Genomic DNA, 19,779 nt, shown 5'->3' with positions numbered 1-19,779 from the left:
CAGGTCCAGTTTTGACTGTGCAGATGTTAGCTGTGCCATGCAGCTGGCCTCTGAGCCACAGAGCAGCCATGGACTGGTTTGGATTGTACGATAGACATGGCCTTCAAGGGCACTTCAACTCTGGAGCTCTATGGGGCAACAAGAGCAAAACCAAAGCACATTTGGTGCATTTTCATGTCTCTGATCTCTTGTATGTTTGTCCAGAGCCTAAGAGCTGGGGCTAGCCCACCTGCAGCCCAGGCTGCTGGCAGCTCTCCAGCTATCCCAACTGAAAATGAGGGCTGGGGAGCCAGCATCACCAATGCCCCCCCTCCCCGCCCCCCCAGGGCAGACAAAGCCCTCGAGGCAATGAATGTCTCCGAGGCATTAGCTCTCTTCTGGGGGACATGTTCAAAGGCCTCTGCCTCTTGACAGGAGAGAGGAGCCATGGAGAGGGGCTGGAGGGGCCTCTGAAGACACTGGAGGTGTCCATGTGGCCAAGGGGTCTCTCCAGGGATAGCCCAGAAGTGGAATGAGCCCTGCAGCAGCATAGGGCCCTCACCCTGGGCGAGTGCTGCTGCTTCTGGGTGCTCTTCAAGCTGTAAGGGCAGGTCATCCAGATGACCTCTTGTGTGCCTTAAGGCTCTGAAGTCTTTCCATAGCTTCCTCTCAGCTGTGTCGCCATAGAGGGCCTTATTCTATATCTTAATGTTTTTTTGACTATATTGTTTTAAATTATTGTATCTGGTACCAGGAAGATCGAGGAGCCATTCTTGTCAACGGTACAAGCATACATGTACATGTAGATGGTACAATGATACCATTTCGCTGTACAGGTGTACAGCGATCCATAGCAAATTGTCAACAGAAACTGATCTTTTTGCTTGTTCCACTCATTTACGTTAATGTGGGATTAAAGTAAACGTTTGGGCATTTCAATGTTTTTTTGCAGGCAACGTGAACAATCATTTCACCTTTTCACCAAGTGCTGGCTCCAACACATCTCGATTGATTCTTGCATCAAGGTTTGACTATGAGAGCGGACTTGACACAAACTGGATTTATAGACTGCGCGTCTATATAACAGACGACAATTTACTATCTGCCAGGGACAAAACTACACACCCAATTAAAACTGGGATGCTGACTTTAAGCATCAGAGTTATTCCAAACCCAACTACAGTCATTACCACAACAGTAAGTTCAGTGAAGTTTATGTTCAGTTCTGCATTTATTTTATGGACTAATCTCCACAGAAGTGAAGAAAAGAGAGTAGGTGTATGCAAAAGGAAAGCAAAAACCTTCAGTGGGCCCAGCCCTGGGAACTGCTGAGCCTTGTGCTCTTATGTTGAAGTCAAAGGGGGTTGATGTGCTTAGTGTCATGAAGGACTGGTCCCAGCTACAGAGTCATAACATACATTTTATATTTTAGTTTCTAAAACAAAAAGGGCAAGTAGCCAAAGGACCAGGCATGCTGCCATTACCACGCAACTGGAAAGTTAAAGATTTTGGCAGCTTTGTTAATAAGGAAAGAGTAGGGGTTAACCTTTGCCTAGAACCTTGAAATTACCTCATGCATTTTGCACTTTTTATTCATAGCTATTCAGTCCCTCAAGTGCCTTGCACTTCTATGTGCTTCTTTAGCAGTGGGACACATTAAACTGTGGCTACTAAAGTTGAAATGAGCAACAACAATAACAACAAATCTTAATCACTTGGAAGGAGCTTTTCCCATACCTTTATATGACCACAGTCATACAAAAATTTGAGCTGCCTGTCAGGAACCGAAGCAGTTGTGCACAGCCTCAGCATGTTGCTGAGGTTTCAGCAGGTTTCAGACAGCAAATCCAGAGAGGTGGGATGGGTCTTTCTTAAGCTCCCTGCCCGCATGGTGGTCCATAGCTGAGCTGGGGAGGCTTGCACAACTTTTGGCAGCCAGAGTGGCATCTGGCTGTGCACAGCCTGAGGAGCTGTGGGCTTGTGTGCCAGCAATATAGTCTAGTCCTCCGCATGGCCATCCCAGGCAAGCTCTGGCTCACCAGTTCCATTTTGGAGCTGATTTCCGTCAAGCTCATGCAGGACATGAGGACATCTTGCTTTTGTCCTGCCTGCAGAAGTGGCACAGCCTGTCCCCATCCTTGTGCTGGTTGCCACCTCCATCCCTGCTGCACCATCTTTCCATCATCTGGAGTCTATCCATTTTCTGCCTGTCTGCAGGTGGCATTACCCTTTTTTCTCTTGCATGCAGGAATGAAAATATGAGTATGCTGGTGAAGGGGTAGAAGAGCTATTCACTGTAAAATGGTCTGGATCTGCCAGGGGCTACTGGTAACTGAGCCAGAACCAGAGTATCCTGCAAATAGCATAAGCAAGTCTGGACCCTTTGCTCTGAAAAAGCTTAAATCCAAACTTGCAGACTGATTAATAACCCTGTTATTATCTAATGCTCTGTTGGGAGGGTATAAATGGTTTTCTCACAGCCTTCTCCTCCCTTTACTTGCTGTGGAAATGAAAAGTTAAGCTGAATAACAAAACTTGTGTATTTCTTTCCCGTGCTTTACCACAAATACAAACAGTCTAGACCACATACCACCGCGTTAAATCTGCCTCCCCAGAGGTATCAGCCTTCCACTTTCAGTCTATTTTCCAGAAGAGCACTTCCATTACAGCAGCTTCTCCTATCACTACTCCTTACATGTGTTCAGTGCAGCAACTTGATGAATCAGGTGCTGGAAGGCTGGTAGTGTAGAAAAGAAGCCCCGTCACAAAAAGTCACTTGTGACTTCAGTCCCAGCGAGGTTGGAGTGGTAGTGGTGATCTTGAGACTATCTGAGAGTTACTCTAAGGATTGGATATATCTTCTATGCAAGGCTAAATAGGTTATTCTAAAGGTATCCTTAAACAGGAAAGAAATAGATACACTACTAAATTCCATACGCAATGTGATTACAAATGTCTTACAGAAAATGAAATAAAAAACTTCAGTAGACAATCAAAACTAATAGTACCACACTAGATGATGACCCAGGTAGAGAGAATTAATTTCTGATCTATGTGAGGATAGTTTCATGATGGGACCTTAATGAATGAGTTGGTAGCACCAAGTGACGTGCCAGATCAGAGACTTGTCTCCTGGCACTTGGGAAGATGTGGGAGACTGCAACTGCTCAGGAAGTCTGCGTTTTCCCTTTTGGAACAAGTCACAGGGGGGGAAAAGGAGTTTCATTTCTTTCTATACAATAACCCAATTCCTTGGGGTTTAGCTCCTCTTATGAAGCGAGCGGAACGATCACTGCAGTGAAGATGACCTACTTCCAGTTTTGCCTTAGGTAACAAGAAACCATTATCTTGGTAATGGCAGTATTCCCTGAACTTGCTCACCCTCGACAGTGTGCTCGCAGCTTCTCAGGCAACCTGAGGCTTTTAAACCTCGCCATCACATGCTTATTTTAATATAAGACATTGAAACGTAATCTGGAACCTCTTTTTTGCATCGTGGGTGGGCTCCATTTCACCTGCCTTTGGTTGCCTCAGGACCTCCATGGTCCATCTCAGTCATCTGAGCTGCCTTGGCAGTCAACAGGCAAGTACATGGGATGAATCACTGTCTCCAGCAGACACTATCTCCCTCTGCCCATCATCTGCAGAGCCCCAGGGCAAGTTTGGGCCAGGTGCTTCAGTGCAGAAGTTCAACCAGATGAAAGGTGCTATTTGTGTCAGTAACCTTACAAGTATGCAGCACTGAGGATCTTTTCCTATCTTGTTTTAAAAGCCTGGCTTCACTGTTGTGACAAAAAGGGAAAACATCTACTCTGAATCAGCGTGGTACGTGCCATTCATCATCACCCTCGACGGTTTGCTGCTCCTGGGACTGCTGGGGTACCTAGGGTTCCTGCTGGTGACGTGGGTCCGCACCCGCTGCCCTCCGGCAAGCAAAGCAGATGGCGTGGCTCCGTGAGTCCTCCCAAATGTCATGCTGGGGACATACCCAGCAGCACATGGCAATGACAGAGATAACTCAGGCCTTTCAGCTGTGATGAAATCTATGCTTTGAATATTTTATAGTGGTCTGTCCTTCACTCTGGTAAATGCTATTACCAGCTACAGTGATATTTGGTGTTAATGATATGAAATTAAGGAAAAATTTCCATGTAATTTTTTTTCATGGATTTACTAACACTAGCATTAGCTGAAGTTAATAGTGGAATTAACAATTATGACCCTCTAAAGGCAGCTATGCTCATGAGGCACAGTCAGAGGCTGTACCTGACTGTGCTGACCAAAACCACAAATGTTTTTAGGTTGTGTTTGGCTCCCGCTCCAAGGGAGCTCCCATCTAGGTAGTTACTGGATGTATTTTCCTCCCTTTCAGCTATGGATCCCAGAGTCCTTTCCAAACCTTGGTGCTCATGCCAAATGCTGTGTTCCGGCAGAACTTCTGCAGATTTCCTGGAGTTTTTACCCAAGCCCGTTGCAAGGCTGTGGCCCATAAAGCTTCATGGTACCTCTAAGTGCTCCTGCTTGGCAAAAGCCACGGAAGCACCTGGGACTGGCTCTGGTTCACTGTGGGAAGCAGCACAGATCCCTGCTGGCTGCCTTCGCAGCAGGCTGGAGCCAGACTGCCCCTGAATTGACTTTTTACTTCACAAAACAAAGATAAGCAGCTCTTTAAGTGGACTGAGATATTAAAAAAAGGATTTTTATAAGTATTCTCAGGATTTGGACCTAAGTTTAGAAATTATAGTCAATATAAAGAGGTAATATATGACTGTGATTATAATTGAAATGGTTTGTGCAAGGAATTTAGCAATTTGTGATAAAAATGACAAATGAATCTAGCAGCATATAGCTTGGCTATTGTTTTTATTTATTAATAGGCCAAGTGATTCATCGGAAGCCAGGCTCTCCCATTAAAAAGCAATTTATATATTTTCAAAAACATTTACAACATTTCAGATATTTGAAAAGGTATTAACTGAGCACATCAGATCCAAAAAATTGACCTTCCTCCAAGCATGGAACAAGGTGATAATATTTGAAAATATATTTTTCCAGATTATATAAATCCATCATGCTGTCATCAATAAGACTTTATTTTTAATATCAACCCTTCTTGGAGAGGTGTTAGAGCAATGCTCAGGTCTGTTTTCTTTTTTGAGAGCAGAATTAAATGATGCAGGCCTTCAGTGAAAGCAAAACCAGAAACCAAACAAATCAAGCAAATGCCAGAACGCAAGGAAACACATCCTTTTTGCCAAATGAAAGAGAAGAAAGCATGATGTTTTTATGTAGGCAAAAGTATGACATTCGTTAATTACACTTTTAATCTTTTTTTCATTACAGGATAAATGCTCCAGGTATGTACCTCTTTTCTTTATTTTAATACTTCACAACAAGACCTTGTTTATGATTCAGTATAAAATTTGTAAATCCATTTCTAGACAAATAAATTTGACCCAGTACAAGAGCACTGAGATTAAATAAACCTGGCTGAGTATGGGAGGCATGCCTAAGTGATTTCATGGTCCTTTTGGTCTTCAAATCTACTAACTATTAGGTAAACTCCAAATTCAGAGTAGCCTGGTATTCTGGTGTGGATGCTAAAGAAGTACTGTGCTTTTCACATGCAATTCATATGCTATCTGTTAAAAAATAATCCCATCCCTCCACGGCACCTTCAACAGTCCTCTCCACTCTAATTCCCTGTTCTCTGATCCCTTCATTTGCTCCCTTGACACCATTACTTTATGTACCTGAAGATTTATTTTTAAAGTATTGCTGCTTTTAAAAGAGGTTTCTATAACTTAGCAGGGGCATAAGTTGTACATTAAAAGAAAGTGGATTTTTAAGCAGTCTTGTTCTTTTTAGTCCCATTAGCTTTCTGCCAGCAAGCACGGCTCATATGGGCTCAGTAAGACCCCGCTTTTATAACTCCCTCTCCTCACTCAGTATCTCCCAGCTTGAAAAAAACACATGACTAACAAAACCCAACAAAATTAGCTGTTGTCTTGGGTGCCCAATTTGAGACATTTCAGCATTGGCTGGTTTTCAGAAAAATGGATGCTTGGTGCTTTCTGAAAATCTAGTTCCAAATGGTGGGCAGCAAAGGCCAGACAGAACAGGGTTCCCATCAGTGCTCAGGTTGAGACCCATCTGCAGCACTTCAGAGTATTGCACACGAAGCTGTAAAGCCCATTCATGGCCAGGCATACAGTTCTTCAAAGAGAGGCCATTCAACAAATTGGCAAGGAGCGAGCAAGAAGAAATCACAGCAACTAGCTGAGTATCATCAACAGATCCATGCTGTCGAGATGCCCATGGCAGTGCTGCTCTATTTGTTTACATGTGGAATGAGTTAATGGTGTGGTAACACACATAACCAAATGGTACTTCGATCTGAATTTTACTTGACTGGATCTGCAGCACTTCCCTGTTTTGTCTCCAAGTGCATGTTTGATTGCACAAACTTTGCCGCTACAAACATTCATGGAGAAAGAATAATCTACATTTGTAGTTCAAATATCCCCAAGGGTGAATTTCTATATCTGTTCATATTATTTAGAAAGGGAAATTTGTTAAAGAAGCCATTGTTATTTATTCATTACTGAAGGAATAAGTCTTTTCAAGGCTAAACTTTTGATTACTCATTGACAAGTTTGGACTCTCACTCCAAAATACTATGAAGGAGTTTGCTTTTCAAATAGTTTGAGGGATCAGCCTTTGAAAAGAAATAAGGCTCATCTGAGTTGTCTCAGAAGCTGAGTACCAAGAATGTTTGTTTGAGGAAGTCTTGGCTTTAGTGTCTATAGTCACTGTGAGAAAAAATCTGGTCCTTTACAATGTGCATCTTCCTTCCTGTAGAAAAGAAGAAACCTAGGAAAGAAGTAGTTGTGGTAAGTACTGCTGTCCTCAAAACAAAATGCAGTTTTGCCCAGCCCCACCATGCAATATGATTGTAGGACCCTTTCTATGAGAGGTGTCTGTTTCCCAAAGACAGTGTACAAATGATAGGTGAGGAAAAAAGGATTGCCCCCAAATGCAAAACACTTCAGTGCCCCAAGTAGCTTCTGTATTTGGAGACAACATTGAGGTGAGGGGTGCTTACCTGCGCTGTGGCCGCTTTGCTTTTAAGTGCTGAATTTTCTAGAATCTCTGCAGCCCCCTATGTAGGAGGCCAGAGAGGCTGTGCCCAGAGCATTGACAAGGAGGCTCACTGCAGCCACAGAGGCAGGATGACAAGTGCCCGAGCTTCACTGATGGCAATGTTGCATTGCTGAGACACTACTAACCTGTGCAGTTAACCCTGACCCACATGAGTGCAACCAGTAAGGTACACAAGTGTATCCAAGCTGTAGAGTTTGGTCTTGATGAGCTATTTGCAGCAAAATGCCACAGTTACTTCCACTGTAATATATATTTCTTTGCTTCTAGTTCTTGGGGCTCCTTCCTTTTTCATAGCCATAATAGCATAAAGACTGCGAGGCACTTTCATTAGTGTACTCTCCCTCCGCAAGTTTTTCAGAGAGGGGATTACCAAGCCTCCTCTGAGTGGAGGTGACCCTATTGTGGTTACACACGTGGAGGCATTTAGCATGTCAGACCTTATTAAGTCTTCTGTGAACATCTAGTGCCAACACCCTACACCACAAATGGCTTTTGTTGCCAGTTCTGATTAAACCCAGCCTACAGGAATGCAATGTGCAGGTCATACAAATCCAACTTCATCCATGTAGGTCACGGTTTCCAAGTCACTGCTGCTCTTTCTTACTTAACTAATTCACAGGATTCATTTTACATTTTATCTCTCTTCACAGACAATGACAAAGCTAAACACTGCCTTTGATGGAGAAGCCAGAGACCCAGGTAATAAAAAGCAATTAACAGTGGATATGAATGCCTGGCTGGAAAAAAACTAGATTAGTTGATTTAAATATGGTTTGGCATTTGCTTTTCATATTTCAGGTTTGCTGTTTCCAAGGAGAATGGGAGCTGTATTTCACAGATAGTGAAAATCAAGGCAGTGCCCTAGTAACACTTCTGATGGTAGAATATACCTATGGCCCTTGACAGCACACATCCAATGGCCAGATTATTCACCACTCTGCTAAACCTGAATATATGGATCTGGTGTAAGAAGGAGTGAGGGGAGAAGGAATTCGCTGCAAGCCTCCTGCTCTGGTGCTGTTACAGCTATGTGGTTTCACCATTCCCATGTCTGGGAAATGACCCAGAGATGAATGTGCTGCCGTTGGCCAGCAAATGGCCAGCAGCCACAGAGGTACCAACTTTGCCTCTTAAACCTCTCCCTGGCTGCAGGGTGGGTGGGTGAGTTGCTCGCTCCTGCACAAACTTCCTCCCTTGCAGCAACAGTGCATTGCTGCCGTTTATCTAAGGCTCAAGCATTGCTTGTTGGGGAGGAAAGGGAAGACCATTCACTTTTAGATACAGTTTTGTTGGCATCAGCTACCAAGTGTGTTGCCAGGCTCCAGCTATGCTAGCACTGTGCATATCTGATTAACCAGCTGGGAAAAGTGAAATTAAGACAAAAGCTAGGAAAGCCAGGATGACCGAGGAGGTATACTGCTTATACCCTTCCTCAAGTGATGGCCACTGTGCTCTGCAGCAGGGTTCATTACAGAAGATTTTTTTTTTTTCTAAGGGTTGATGTGCATTACCTCAGTCCCTCTGAACCACAGCCCCTGCCTGAGCCCCGCGCCATGATGCTTAGCCTGGCATTAGGGTGCCCACCCCTGTCTCTGATGGCTGAGGGCCCCAGCATGGAGAGGCAGGGCTGGCAAAATGTGGCAGTCAATCAAAAGAGGTCTTTAACAAATAGATCTGAAAATAGGTCTGAAACAATAAGTCTAAAAATTATCCAGAAGAAAGCAGGCTTGTTTCAAGGCTTGGATTCATCTAGCCAAATTTCCATCCAAGTGTCTGTACCTTGTGTTTCTTATTAGCTGGTTCAGAGCTGTCGGGTGCCATGAGCTAATGGGAAGCATTAGGGGCATGGGGACTTCAGTAGAGTTTGGGCAAACAAATGGGACCCTACTGTGCAATTAAGCCCATCCACAAGACTGTTCAAGGCCAGTTTGGTCCAGTTCCAAGCCCACCTGCTATTTATAGAGAGATCTCTAGGGATGGGCTCCAAAGTCCTTGCTATTTCCCTGTGTAACTGTATTCATAATACATTAAACATGGATGTTCCCTAGGCCGCTGCAAGAGTTGCTTCGTGGTGTTTTTGCAGGACAGATGGTGGCTCCCCTCCTCAACAAACCTGACCATACCCGACTTAAGGGTATCTAAGCCCATCCAAACCGCCCACCATATTGTCTGTGTCATGCCTCACTTGCATTAAGCTGTTACACAGCTTTGTGGTGTTGGCAGATAAATGTGTGCTCCCCACTCCTCCCCTCCCCCCCTCCATGGCCCACCCCAGATCCTAGAGGAACAAGTGCTGGTGGTTTGGAAATGACATTTAATAATTCCCAGGACATCATCTGTTGAATATGATTAGGAGGAATGGTCAGGAGCAGTTTCCTGTTCTGGGCTGCTTTAACATGCCTGCCTTGTAAGCAGTCGGAAAAAATAACATGTAAAGAGACCCAGTTTCATCTTTAATTGCTCAAATTGTGTTAATGTGTCAGAAACCATTAGTTCTGATACAAACTGTAACATGTAGTAACATGTAGTAACCACCATTTCTTTCCAAGCCTTAATAGTCTTTTGTTTGTCTCATATTAATAATGTTTAATTACAAGAAATGCCACTATAGCTCCTGATTCTCTAGAGACAGTGATTTAGACTGTGAGACAATCATGCTGGATGCATGGCAATTTTTCCACCTATCTCTAGGTAGTAAATGAACTGAAGGAGAAGGTACTTGCTTTTAAAGTACAAGTGGAAATTGCCCATAAAATCTGATGGTGGCCAAAAATCTTTTTAACAAGGAAAGGTAGCCATGTGTGCTAAACAACCCACATTTTTTTTAAATAAATATATATGTGTTTTATATATATATGAAATACTTATATATAGTAAATACATATGTATTATAGATATAATAGTTTTATATGCATGCACTTGCACAAACAGAAAATGCATAGTATTTCACTCTGTTAATGACAGTGTGCACAGCAAGCCTGGAGCAAAGCATTTTGTACAAATGAAGAAGCAATGCATACAGGCAAAATTTGTTGGGGATCCCAGATCTCAACATCTTGGGTCAACATAGACAACCTGACATGGTGTGGAAGATGTATGTGCTCCTAGCAGGTTTTTCTACCTCAGGTAGGCAACTACTTGGCAAAATAGGCACAGACATACACAATGGCCTTGTTCAGCATGGCTAAAGGCAAAAGTTTTGGGACAGTAAGTCCTAACAGCTAAGGACTATGGATGTGTGTGTTAAACTGCCCATGTTAACCCATGGTAGCCGTAACTTGGAAAGAGGTATAGGGTGATAAGAAGGCCCTGGGTTTTGGAACAGGAATGTTTTGAATATTCCTATTCCCTGGACTGCAGAGCCAGTTTTTATACTGATAGAATAGCATTTCCCCTGAGTGGCCACCATGACACCCAGGTTCCCATGCTCACTTGTGGAAAGGAGACTTTCCCTGTCGGGGCTACCTCCCCAATGCAGCTGATTTTCCAGGTGCTTCACATCTCTCATTTCAACCCCATCCTGAGGAGAACTGTCATGTCTTAATCTGCTAAAGCATACTTAATCTGCTAAATTCTATTAATTGGTTGTCTTTTTCCCTTGCAAGTTACTGGCAAAATGTATGAATTCAATACGCGGTCAGGGGCCCGGAGGTGGAAGAAGAGCACTGAGCCCCTTCAGCCGGTGCTGGCTGCACAAGCAAGATCCAGTGCTGCAGACGGTAGTGGCCAAGCTACAGACAGAGCAGAGACACCAAGCAAAAAAGAACCTTCAGAGAAGGGGAAAGAGTCGGCTGCAGGGACAAAACTAGATGCCAAGCCCTCAGCAGGGCAATCAGAAATACCAGGCCAGGATGGGCTGAGATTACAAAAACAGAAATAAGAGTCTGAGGACAAGGGGTTATCCTCGCTAGCCCCCCAAGGCAGATACTGACCTCCTTTCCCAAAATGAACACTGCATTGCTATTAAGCCAGCCTTAAAACAGAGTGCATGAGACTCCAAGGTACCTCCTAAATGACCCTTACTCTGAACAGCCAGAATCAGATGTGATTTTCTCTATATATATCTCAGCTGCAAAACATGAAGTGGCTATTGCTGTGTAAACTTGGAACCAAAAGGCAGGATGAAGCCAGACTTACCTTTGGCAGGTGCAGGTAAGAATGGGAGAGAAGGGGAAACCATAAAAGGGGGAGAAGAAGAAATAAAAGCGGGGTCACAGACAGAAGCATCTGCTGCCCTCTGCCCCTGGGCTACAGCCACTGGAGGTTTCCTCCTGGAAGAGCTCTGCACCCCGAGACCAACACGGCCACATCCTCCGACTGCCTTTGGGGAGGGCAGCATCCACACAGACATGCTTTCTTACCAGTGAATGGGATGTCCTGTCCCTGCTGAGCAGCAGAATGGGTGAAAAGCACATCAGGGTAAAAATATTTTCTTTTCATTGAGTATTTTATTTCAGCCCTTCCTCACCCTCCCAGCTTGCTGTAGAAAAGACCATGGCTTGAAAGCAATTTTGGAGTGGAGAAAGCCCACAGCTTGTTATGGTATCTCAGGCTGTCATGTCAATGCTTTCAGCTTATTTATCTTTTGTAACACTAGCAGCATTCAGTATCTTCACCTTTGGTATTTCCTCTGGCATATTTAATGTTTTACAGAATCAAGTGGAACACACTCAAAAGAATAATGACAGCAAACACATGGGGTAAAATAATCTTTTCTGTGTGGCAATGTATAATGTCTGTGCTATCTAAAAACCTGACATAAACCAAGCAAACCCTACAAGATTTCAGAAAATTATTTTAATTTGAAGAAAATTAATTATAAATGATGACTTTATACTCCATGTCTTGGCTTCTTTCCTTTCTGGATTACAAAAAGTTTTTCTGGTAGCAAGGGATTGATATCAGGTGGCAAAAGAAAATACTCAGTCTAAGATGAGCAGGAATAATCAAGGAAGATTTTATCCAATCTGTCACATACATTGATTTTTATGTTACAACAGAGGACCTGGATGGAGATGTCCAGGCTAATTTCACTGCAGATCCAGTGCTTTACAAAACCACCCATCACGGTGCTACAACGCTTTGCTGTGCTCTGAGGGAGCAGTTTGGCTCAAAAACAACTTCCCTTACAAACACCAAACGTCTTCAGTCAAATGCCATTTCATCATGTAACCAGAAACCCAGCGTGTCATGAACACCACACTGATAGAGACAGGAAGGAGTGATTTGTACTCTCGGAGCATGTTATCAGTTTACTGTGCCTGTGGTGGTTGCTACAGTGCTGTTTGACCCTCCAGCACCAACAAGGCTAGCCACACGTTCAGAGCTCCAACCCACCATTGTTTGCATTCCTTTGCTGTAAATACAGTATGTTCAGTTTCGATGCAGGTGATTCTCTGGTGACATGAAGAAATTCTACAGTAACTGGTAGTGCTGCTATAACTGATCTTTCTATCAGTCTGACCCCAAGCTACCCACAGGCACGCCTGGCACCTACAAACATTAAATCTTCATTACCCAAAGAAGATAGCTGCATTCTTTTCATGGCAGGAAGACACACAGTCTTTTGCATTTATTTTCCTGGGCATTTCTTTAGGGCAGCTGCTCTGCTGCCTTGATTCCTCTCATTCTACTTTCAGATGAAGAAATAATTACCCTTTTTTAAGGGGAGGCAGAGACAGGGTGTAGTTTCAGCCAGGAAACCTGGAAAGAAATGGATGAAATCTCATCTTTCTTTACTACTGTTCCTGCTGCTGAACTGCACGAAGTTCTTTCCTTTCTTCTCAGGAAAAAACCCAAACCCAACAGCAGCGTAACACAGTATCACAGCATGCTCTGAACATCCATGTATGCAAACACATTTTCACAGCCAACGCTGCTGGTGCCATAGTGTCCCACAGCTGGTCAACAGCTGAGAGAAAAGCAACTACCCCCACTGTGATGCTCACATACTTTAACCTCTGAACAACCGACAGCTCTGCAAAGAGGCACCATGGATCTAAGAGCTGCCAGATCCAAAAGCTAACGCTGCCCAGGATGCCTCCATCCAGTTGAGGTGAGTTTAATTGGTGTACTCGGCCTTTCTGGGGACAGGTTCAGGCAAGATAAGGCATATTGTGAATCTGATGCAACCTCATGCCTGGGGAAACAGGTGTGCTGACCATAAAGCACAGCTACATCCTTCCTTACTCACACTGCTGCTTCAACATGTGCAATGCTGATCTCCAGCTCTAACTAATTCTTCTTCCTGATTTTCACTGTAAGACCTTATTTTGGCCATGCACAAGACTACTTTCCTTGCTCGGGACCTACAAAATCAAGGAATAACAAGGCTTTACTGGAGCATCAGCTTTATGCAAAAGCAGCACAGTTTTCCTATCAGCTGCCCCTACTACTAATGACTTTCCTCCCTGTGAAGGAATCAATAATTAATTCAGGTCTCACGGCCATTCATTTCTTTGGCCTGTCCTTGGTAGAGCAAAAGCAAAGACAGAACTGACCGACCTAGATGTACATTTATTGCACATTGTATGGAACAATATGTGAAAAAATGCTTTGAATATATGTAAAAGATACATGTTTCATAAAATATAGATTATAATACTTACGCTGTGCAGTACAGGTTTAAATGTTAGAAACCTCATCTAATTGCTAAACCAGCTTTTGTGCTTTTTTTTTTTTTTCATTCAGAAGTGTCTTTGAGAACACAGGTTCAGTGTTGAAAACTGGCACTAGATGGACTGAGAGCAGGGATTAAGTGCAGGCTGTAGACATTAAAAGCATTTAATTATTAGAACAATTAGCTAAGACTGTGAGGCCTTTCCATCGTTTGAAGACTTTAGAAGTCAAGAACAGCTGCTGTGTGCTGTAGAGGGTCAGACTGGATTATGAGAACAGCCTCTCTAGTCTTCAACAGCTCTGTTAGCCTCTGTGCATATAGTCACAAGGTGTGAACTTCAGTGCCATTTTTTTAGCATGATGACACCAATAAGCTGAAGCTAGAAGAGGAAGAAAGGTGTCTGGTTCAGAGAGTGGCTGAGGGCAACAGTTCCTGACTGCCAGTTGTCTGTTACAAGTTATGCATTAATTTTATCCATAGTCTCCAAAAATCATTGCGAGTTCTGCCACAGCTTTTGATTGCTGTGTCCCTGCCTATGACACCCCTGAAGTGCTTTGAGACCTTTGGGTTAACGTTGCTCTGGAAGTTTCAAGAGTGATTACGGAAAAGCGCAGGTCATGTTTCCTGACTAGATCTGGTTCCCCCAGCAGTTCATGCGTGATCGTATTACTGGTATTTTCTTGTGCTTTTCTCCAAAGTGAATGTACTTCTAACATGTAAGTGCTCTGCTTTCATGTTGGTATTATAAATAGCACTTGCAATAAACATCAGAAGTCTCAGCTTCTGGCCACATAACTTCATTTATATCAAGGCATGTAAGAGTGCTGGTACCGTATTTGTCCATGGTTTCCAAAAGACCTACACAGGAGAACCGTTTCAGCTCTAGAGATGGCAAAGGACTGGCCGGGAGGCTGCCACTTTGTGCCTGCCCACTAGGAGCAGGAGATGGGGCTTGAACTCCCTCAGAGAAGGGAGGTCAGACAAGGGGAACAATCCTCCTCCTCCTGAGCAAAGGATGCAGCTGCCATGTTATTTTACGAGACCCAGATTGCAACACCAAAATGGATATAACATTTTAACAGCAAAGCAGTGATGACGACACCTTGTACATGCCCCAGTTGATCAGTTGTCTGAGATCCCCAACCACAACGGCCCTTTGCCAGGCTCCAGCTGAAAGGCTGGACACAGGCTCAGTGCTCACTGGGCTTCACCTGCACACACCTTGTCTGAGCCAGACGCTGCAAGCTCCCCATGTCATCAGTGGGGAGGAGGAGACTTTGGGGATGACTGACTGCAAAGTACACACCTATCTAGAACAGATCAGGTGAACTGTGCCCTACAAGCAGCTCTTTCTGGCTGACTTGATCAGGTATCGATGCCCACACACCATACACACAAAGGCAGCCCAGCTGAGTCTCAGCCCCAGTTGTTCAGGTGAGGGCATGTCAGTGCTGCTGCACCAGTGCCCGAGGAAGCTGAAAATCAGCGTGGAGCTGAGCATGGAGATCAGCCTGGCCCTGCTGCTGCCTGCTCCGATCCCAGGAGGAGATGGGGGCACCACCCATGATTTGTTAGTGCTCCAAGGTCTGCAGGCTTCTTTCTGGGACCTGTCTTTGTGGTCATTTTGCATCTAGAAGCATGTATTGGGATGTGCTTCAAAGCAGCCGAGTAGAAAAGCATGGGCCAGGCCAGGCCAGTGAGGACTACACGCACAAGCTTCTGCAGGTTTTCGCAGCAAACTCCATAGTCCTGACTGAAAGACACACTTGATAACAAAATAGATGAATAGATATTTCTTTGAATGTGATTCTGGGATGCCACTGCTCCACACTTCTCTGGTACAAAATTCCAGCTGCCACAGGTCAATAGACCCCCTGAGATTTGATTTTGAGGCAAGGTCCTTGCTTAACTTCAGGGCTTGAAAAAAGCAGTTGGTAAATGACACAGGCAAGGCAAGGCTGGGTCCAGCCATGCGGTTGTGCCTGATCTTCCATTCCTTCTGGCAGATGCTAGCTGGGGCCACGCACACAGGAGCAAGCAGCGCTGCGTTTGCACAGGACCTGCCTGGATTAGTCCCACTGGGCCCAGCACAGCCTGTCCTGCCCAGGTGTCTGCACTGGACTCACTCCCCAGTGCCCTGCCAGCAGGCTGTGACAGCCGGCTGTTTCCCGAGGGGCTGAGCACAGCCCGCTGCACACGAACCCCGGGGAGCTGGCGGGCGCAGGCAGCAGAGCTGGCAGGCTGCGTGCTGCCAGATCCGCACGCTTAGCGGAGCTCTGGGCACCGCAACCGACAGGGGCCAGGCAGGCTGCCAGGACAGCACGTGGACGCCGGGGGAAGGGGAAGCATCAGCAACCTCTCTGCTGGCCCGATCCCCCCTTGCTCTGGCCATCTCTCCCGTAATTACTAAAAGCAAGAGCAAAGGGAGGGGTCTCTGCCATCGGGTCAGTGACTAGTCAGCTGAAAACTCTCTCCAGGGCCCCCGGCACCGCTGGCGCAGAGGGAGGCGGGTGACAGCGCTGCATTTCGGACGGAGAAACCGAGGCGCGGTGCTGCTCCGCCCCCCGCCCCGGGCCGACCCCCCCGCCCCGCAGCAGCGCGGCCCCGCCGCTGCCGCGGAGCAACACTGACCCCCGGCGGCCCCTCCCGCTGCCGTGGCCGGTCCGGCACGCCCGGCCGGCGGGGCTCCCCGCGGGGCGGGGCGGCGTGTGCGGGGGCCCAGGAGAGAGAGCCAAGGCAGAAGGAACAAGTACGTTGGGGGAAAACGAGGGAGGAGAGCCGGGTCGTGAGGCATCGTAGCAGTGCAGACGTACACAGAAAGATCCCATTATGGGATTAATTTTCTTGCAGAGCACGCTGGGTCAAGCTTCTGGAATCATCAAGTGCCCTGTTTTGTGTTTTCCTTGAGCTTTTCCTTTCGCCACACCAAAGGCAACCCGTTCCTTACTGTTTATGTACAGGAGCATCCATCCTGTGTCTTCATCAACTAGTCTTTATATCCAGACTAGGTGCAACCAGCAGGCAGGGAAGGATGCTCTGGCATTTCTCTGCACGGCATGGACAGCAAAGTGATAAGGAATTAAACCCATTTTCACACTGAATTTCTTGAATGCTCCTCCCTGCAATATCCAGCCTAACCACGGCTTCCCACTTCATGCAATCAACACAACCCCTCTGACATCTACAGGGGAGGCTGAGCTTTCCCCATTAACTGCCAGCAGCCAGGGCTAACTATCTAATGCACTTGCTCTGGAACAGCCTTACAGGCACCAGGGCGTGCAGCCTGTGGCAGAAGCACTTATGAGATCAGACACCCCTAAAATTCCAGAGAAAAAAAAGCAGTTCAGAAAAGTGACAGCATTCAGAGATCTCAGAGTAGACACCAGTTTCTGCCAGCGACCTTCTGTCAGAAGGTATTTCCTATTATTTCCTATTCCCTACACTGAGAGACAACACTATTTGTTTGCTTTCAAAGCTTAAAAGGCAAGAAATAAAATCTAGATGTGCAGCCTCACCTGTTCAGCTGCTACCCAGCTCTGCAAGTGCCTGAAGGAGCTGGGCACTTCGGTCTGTCAATCACCACCCCAAAAGCTTCCCCAGTTGCCTGAGCATGCACTTCCTAGCCTGCCTAGAGAGACCAGAGTCCAGATGGTGTCCAACAGTGACATATCAGCCTCGGTGAGGAATTTCCCCCACTACTTTGCCTGATGCCAGGATGTGTTTTGAGGTCCTACCTACCCCACTGGCTCTGGAGGGGATGAGAGGGATGGGGGAAGTGAGCAAAGTGTTGGTGTAACCCTCCCTGGCTGTCTGCACCGGGTGGATAGTCTCCATGGGACAGCTGACAGCTAACCCGCTTTAGTGTGCCCTCCAGGCTTCATACCCTTTTGTTCCCTCTCCCCATCACTGTTGTGTTTAGCGTCAGGCAGCCAGCTCAAACAATCAACACAGAACTAAAATAACAACATTTCAGGTTCTGACAGGTAAGTCAGGACAAAGGTGGATGCTCCCAGGGATTTCTTCATGCACAGCGAAGGCTGAATCAATACCATGTTCTTACATGCTCCTGAAGAGATCCTGCCCCATCAGTGAACCAGAAGCTCCCCCCCCGCCCCCCCCCCCCCCCCCCCCCCCCCCCCCCGAGTTAAAGAGTATGAACTTACCCACTTAGCAAAACAAAGCAGCAGCCAGCCCCAGGGTACCTCCAGCCAGAATTTAGCTGCAATCACACTGCTGTGTGGAAGGTTCGCTGTCCTTTTGGCTTTGCTAGCTGTAGGTCACGACACATGGTTGCGACTGAACAGTACCCCAAGGGACTAATCCTGAAGAGACTGATCCTTCTCAGTTCTGCCGGTTTTGGGGCACCAACACTGATGCATGGCAGGTAAAACTGTCACTCCAGACTGAAGCCCTATTGCATTTGCTGTAGATCCATACAAGTAACTGCCCAGCACATGGGAGAATAGGTTCATAGTCTTCTGAAGGAGAAAGCAGAGATCTTCCAAGTTTCCAGCAATCCTGCTCTATTTCCAGCAAGGTTGAAAACTCTGAAGTGCCCACATTGGCTGCATCTATAACCAGACGATCAGTAGAGTTAAAAATTCAACTACTTGATTAAGAGCTTTCAGGGCCTCAGGACAAGGATGGGAATGTGGGCCCTTTGGCTTTTTTGCTTTAGTAATGCATTTCTCAAATTCATTTCTTGGTCTAGCTTCATCCTCAAGATGCTCCTCATGGAGCTGAGTGCAAACCTCACAGCCTCCTGTGCCTGCCAGTCCTTTCTCATTACTTTCGATGCACAGTCTCTGTGGAAACTAAAGCTAAAAATAATCACCCTCATCTCCTCTACTAGCACATACTGTTTATACACTACTAGCATTTCTTCTCTAATGGTAACTGCTTGATCTACCTGCATTTGTTGCCTTCCAGGACAAGATCCTACCAGTACCACGCCCATTTCTGCATGAGTCCTCTCCAGGGGTACTGCTGGCGCTGTACCTGGGGTCATTGCTTGTACACTGTCATGAAGATGCCTTGCATGCCACAGTCACTGCTGGAAACCTCTGATAACCCCGAGTTCAGCTCTAGGCTTCCACAGCTTGAGGGACTGTATCTCTTTTTCTGCTTCGGATTTGTTATTAGCATATTGTGTCCTTTTCCACTTCTGATCAGGATTTTTTTTTTTTTTTTTTTTTTGCTGGCTATCTCAACAAAATGAAATGTTCAGTTGAACTGCAGGCTGTTTCCATAGTGTAAACATGACTTGTTCCAGGAGTGCTAGAAGCACACCATGTAGATAAAGAACCCAGAGACAACACTGGCCCCTTTAGAGAGGGAAGGCTCCCGAGATGCAATACTCCTTGAAGCCCTTGTGTAAGAATAGTCCAATTTCCATCTGAAGGCATCAGAGACTCCTTTTGCTGTGTTCAGGCTAGGTTGTTGTATGGTACCAGAAAAAATGTTTTGTTTTTAATTAGTTACCCAGCATCTGTCCTTTATAGTTTGCCCAGGTTTTGTTTCTTTGCTGGACAACAGACTTTATGTCACTGCAGGCAGTGACCCTGACAAACCACTAATGCCACTCAGATGATACCAACTTATCCAGCTGAAGGTCTGAGCAATATAAGAGAATCAACAACAAAAAAACCCCAGGATCATCCAGGCTACAGGCACCTCTCCATGAAAGGGTGTGTCATTTCAGCTCATAGGACCAGGGATGATACAGAGGCAGTGTTCCCTAGTTAATGTAGAGCTTATAAAGTGAAACTTGAGGATACAGTTTCTGTATTACTGTGACTGCTGTGGGAGCAGCTAAAACATTTTGTGCTAATAGAGCCAGAGTAAAAGCAGAAAATGACTGCTTTAACCTGAAAACTGGTTTAAAAGAAAATGCTAAGACATTTGAAAAGGAGTACAGTCTAGTGATTCAAGAAGGTAATAGTGAAATACAGTATTTTCAATTCAGAAAAAAGGGAAAGAAAAGCCACAGAAGCAGAAAGCGGCAGAATCCAGCAGAA

At 45.5% G+C, this 19,779-nt stretch overlaps 1 protein-coding gene across 1 annotated transcript in view; it reads left to right on the top strand.

Moving 5' to 3' along the window:
• CDHR3 (cadherin related family member 3) overlaps positions 1-11,979 on the top strand; it is a 66,457-nt gene extending 54,478 nt beyond the window's left edge. Inside the window, exons 15-20 of the mRNA XM_056340675.1 lie at positions 932-1,176; positions 3,752-3,933; positions 5,323-5,336; positions 6,841-6,872; positions 7,794-7,842; positions 10,749-11,979. Of these exons, the coding sequence (XP_056196650.1) occupies positions 932-1,176; positions 3,752-3,933; positions 5,323-5,336; positions 6,841-6,872; positions 7,794-7,842; positions 10,749-11,023 (797 nt within the window). The 3' untranslated portion in view covers positions 11,024-11,979. The remainder of the gene's footprint in view (positions 1-931; positions 1,177-3,751; positions 3,934-5,322; positions 5,337-6,840; positions 6,873-7,793; positions 7,843-10,748) is intronic.
• The last annotated feature ends 7,800 nt before the right edge of the window (positions 11,980-19,779 follow it).

This window comes from Falco biarmicus, chromosome 5, assembly GCF_023638135.1.
Source record: "Falco biarmicus isolate bFalBia1 chromosome 5, bFalBia1.pri, whole genome shotgun sequence".
Taxonomy (NCBI): Eukaryota; Metazoa; Chordata; class Aves; order Falconiformes; family Falconidae; genus Falco; species Falco biarmicus.
The sequence above is the reverse complement of the archived record's forward strand: the minus strand, read 5'-3'. Positions and strand labels throughout refer to the sequence as shown.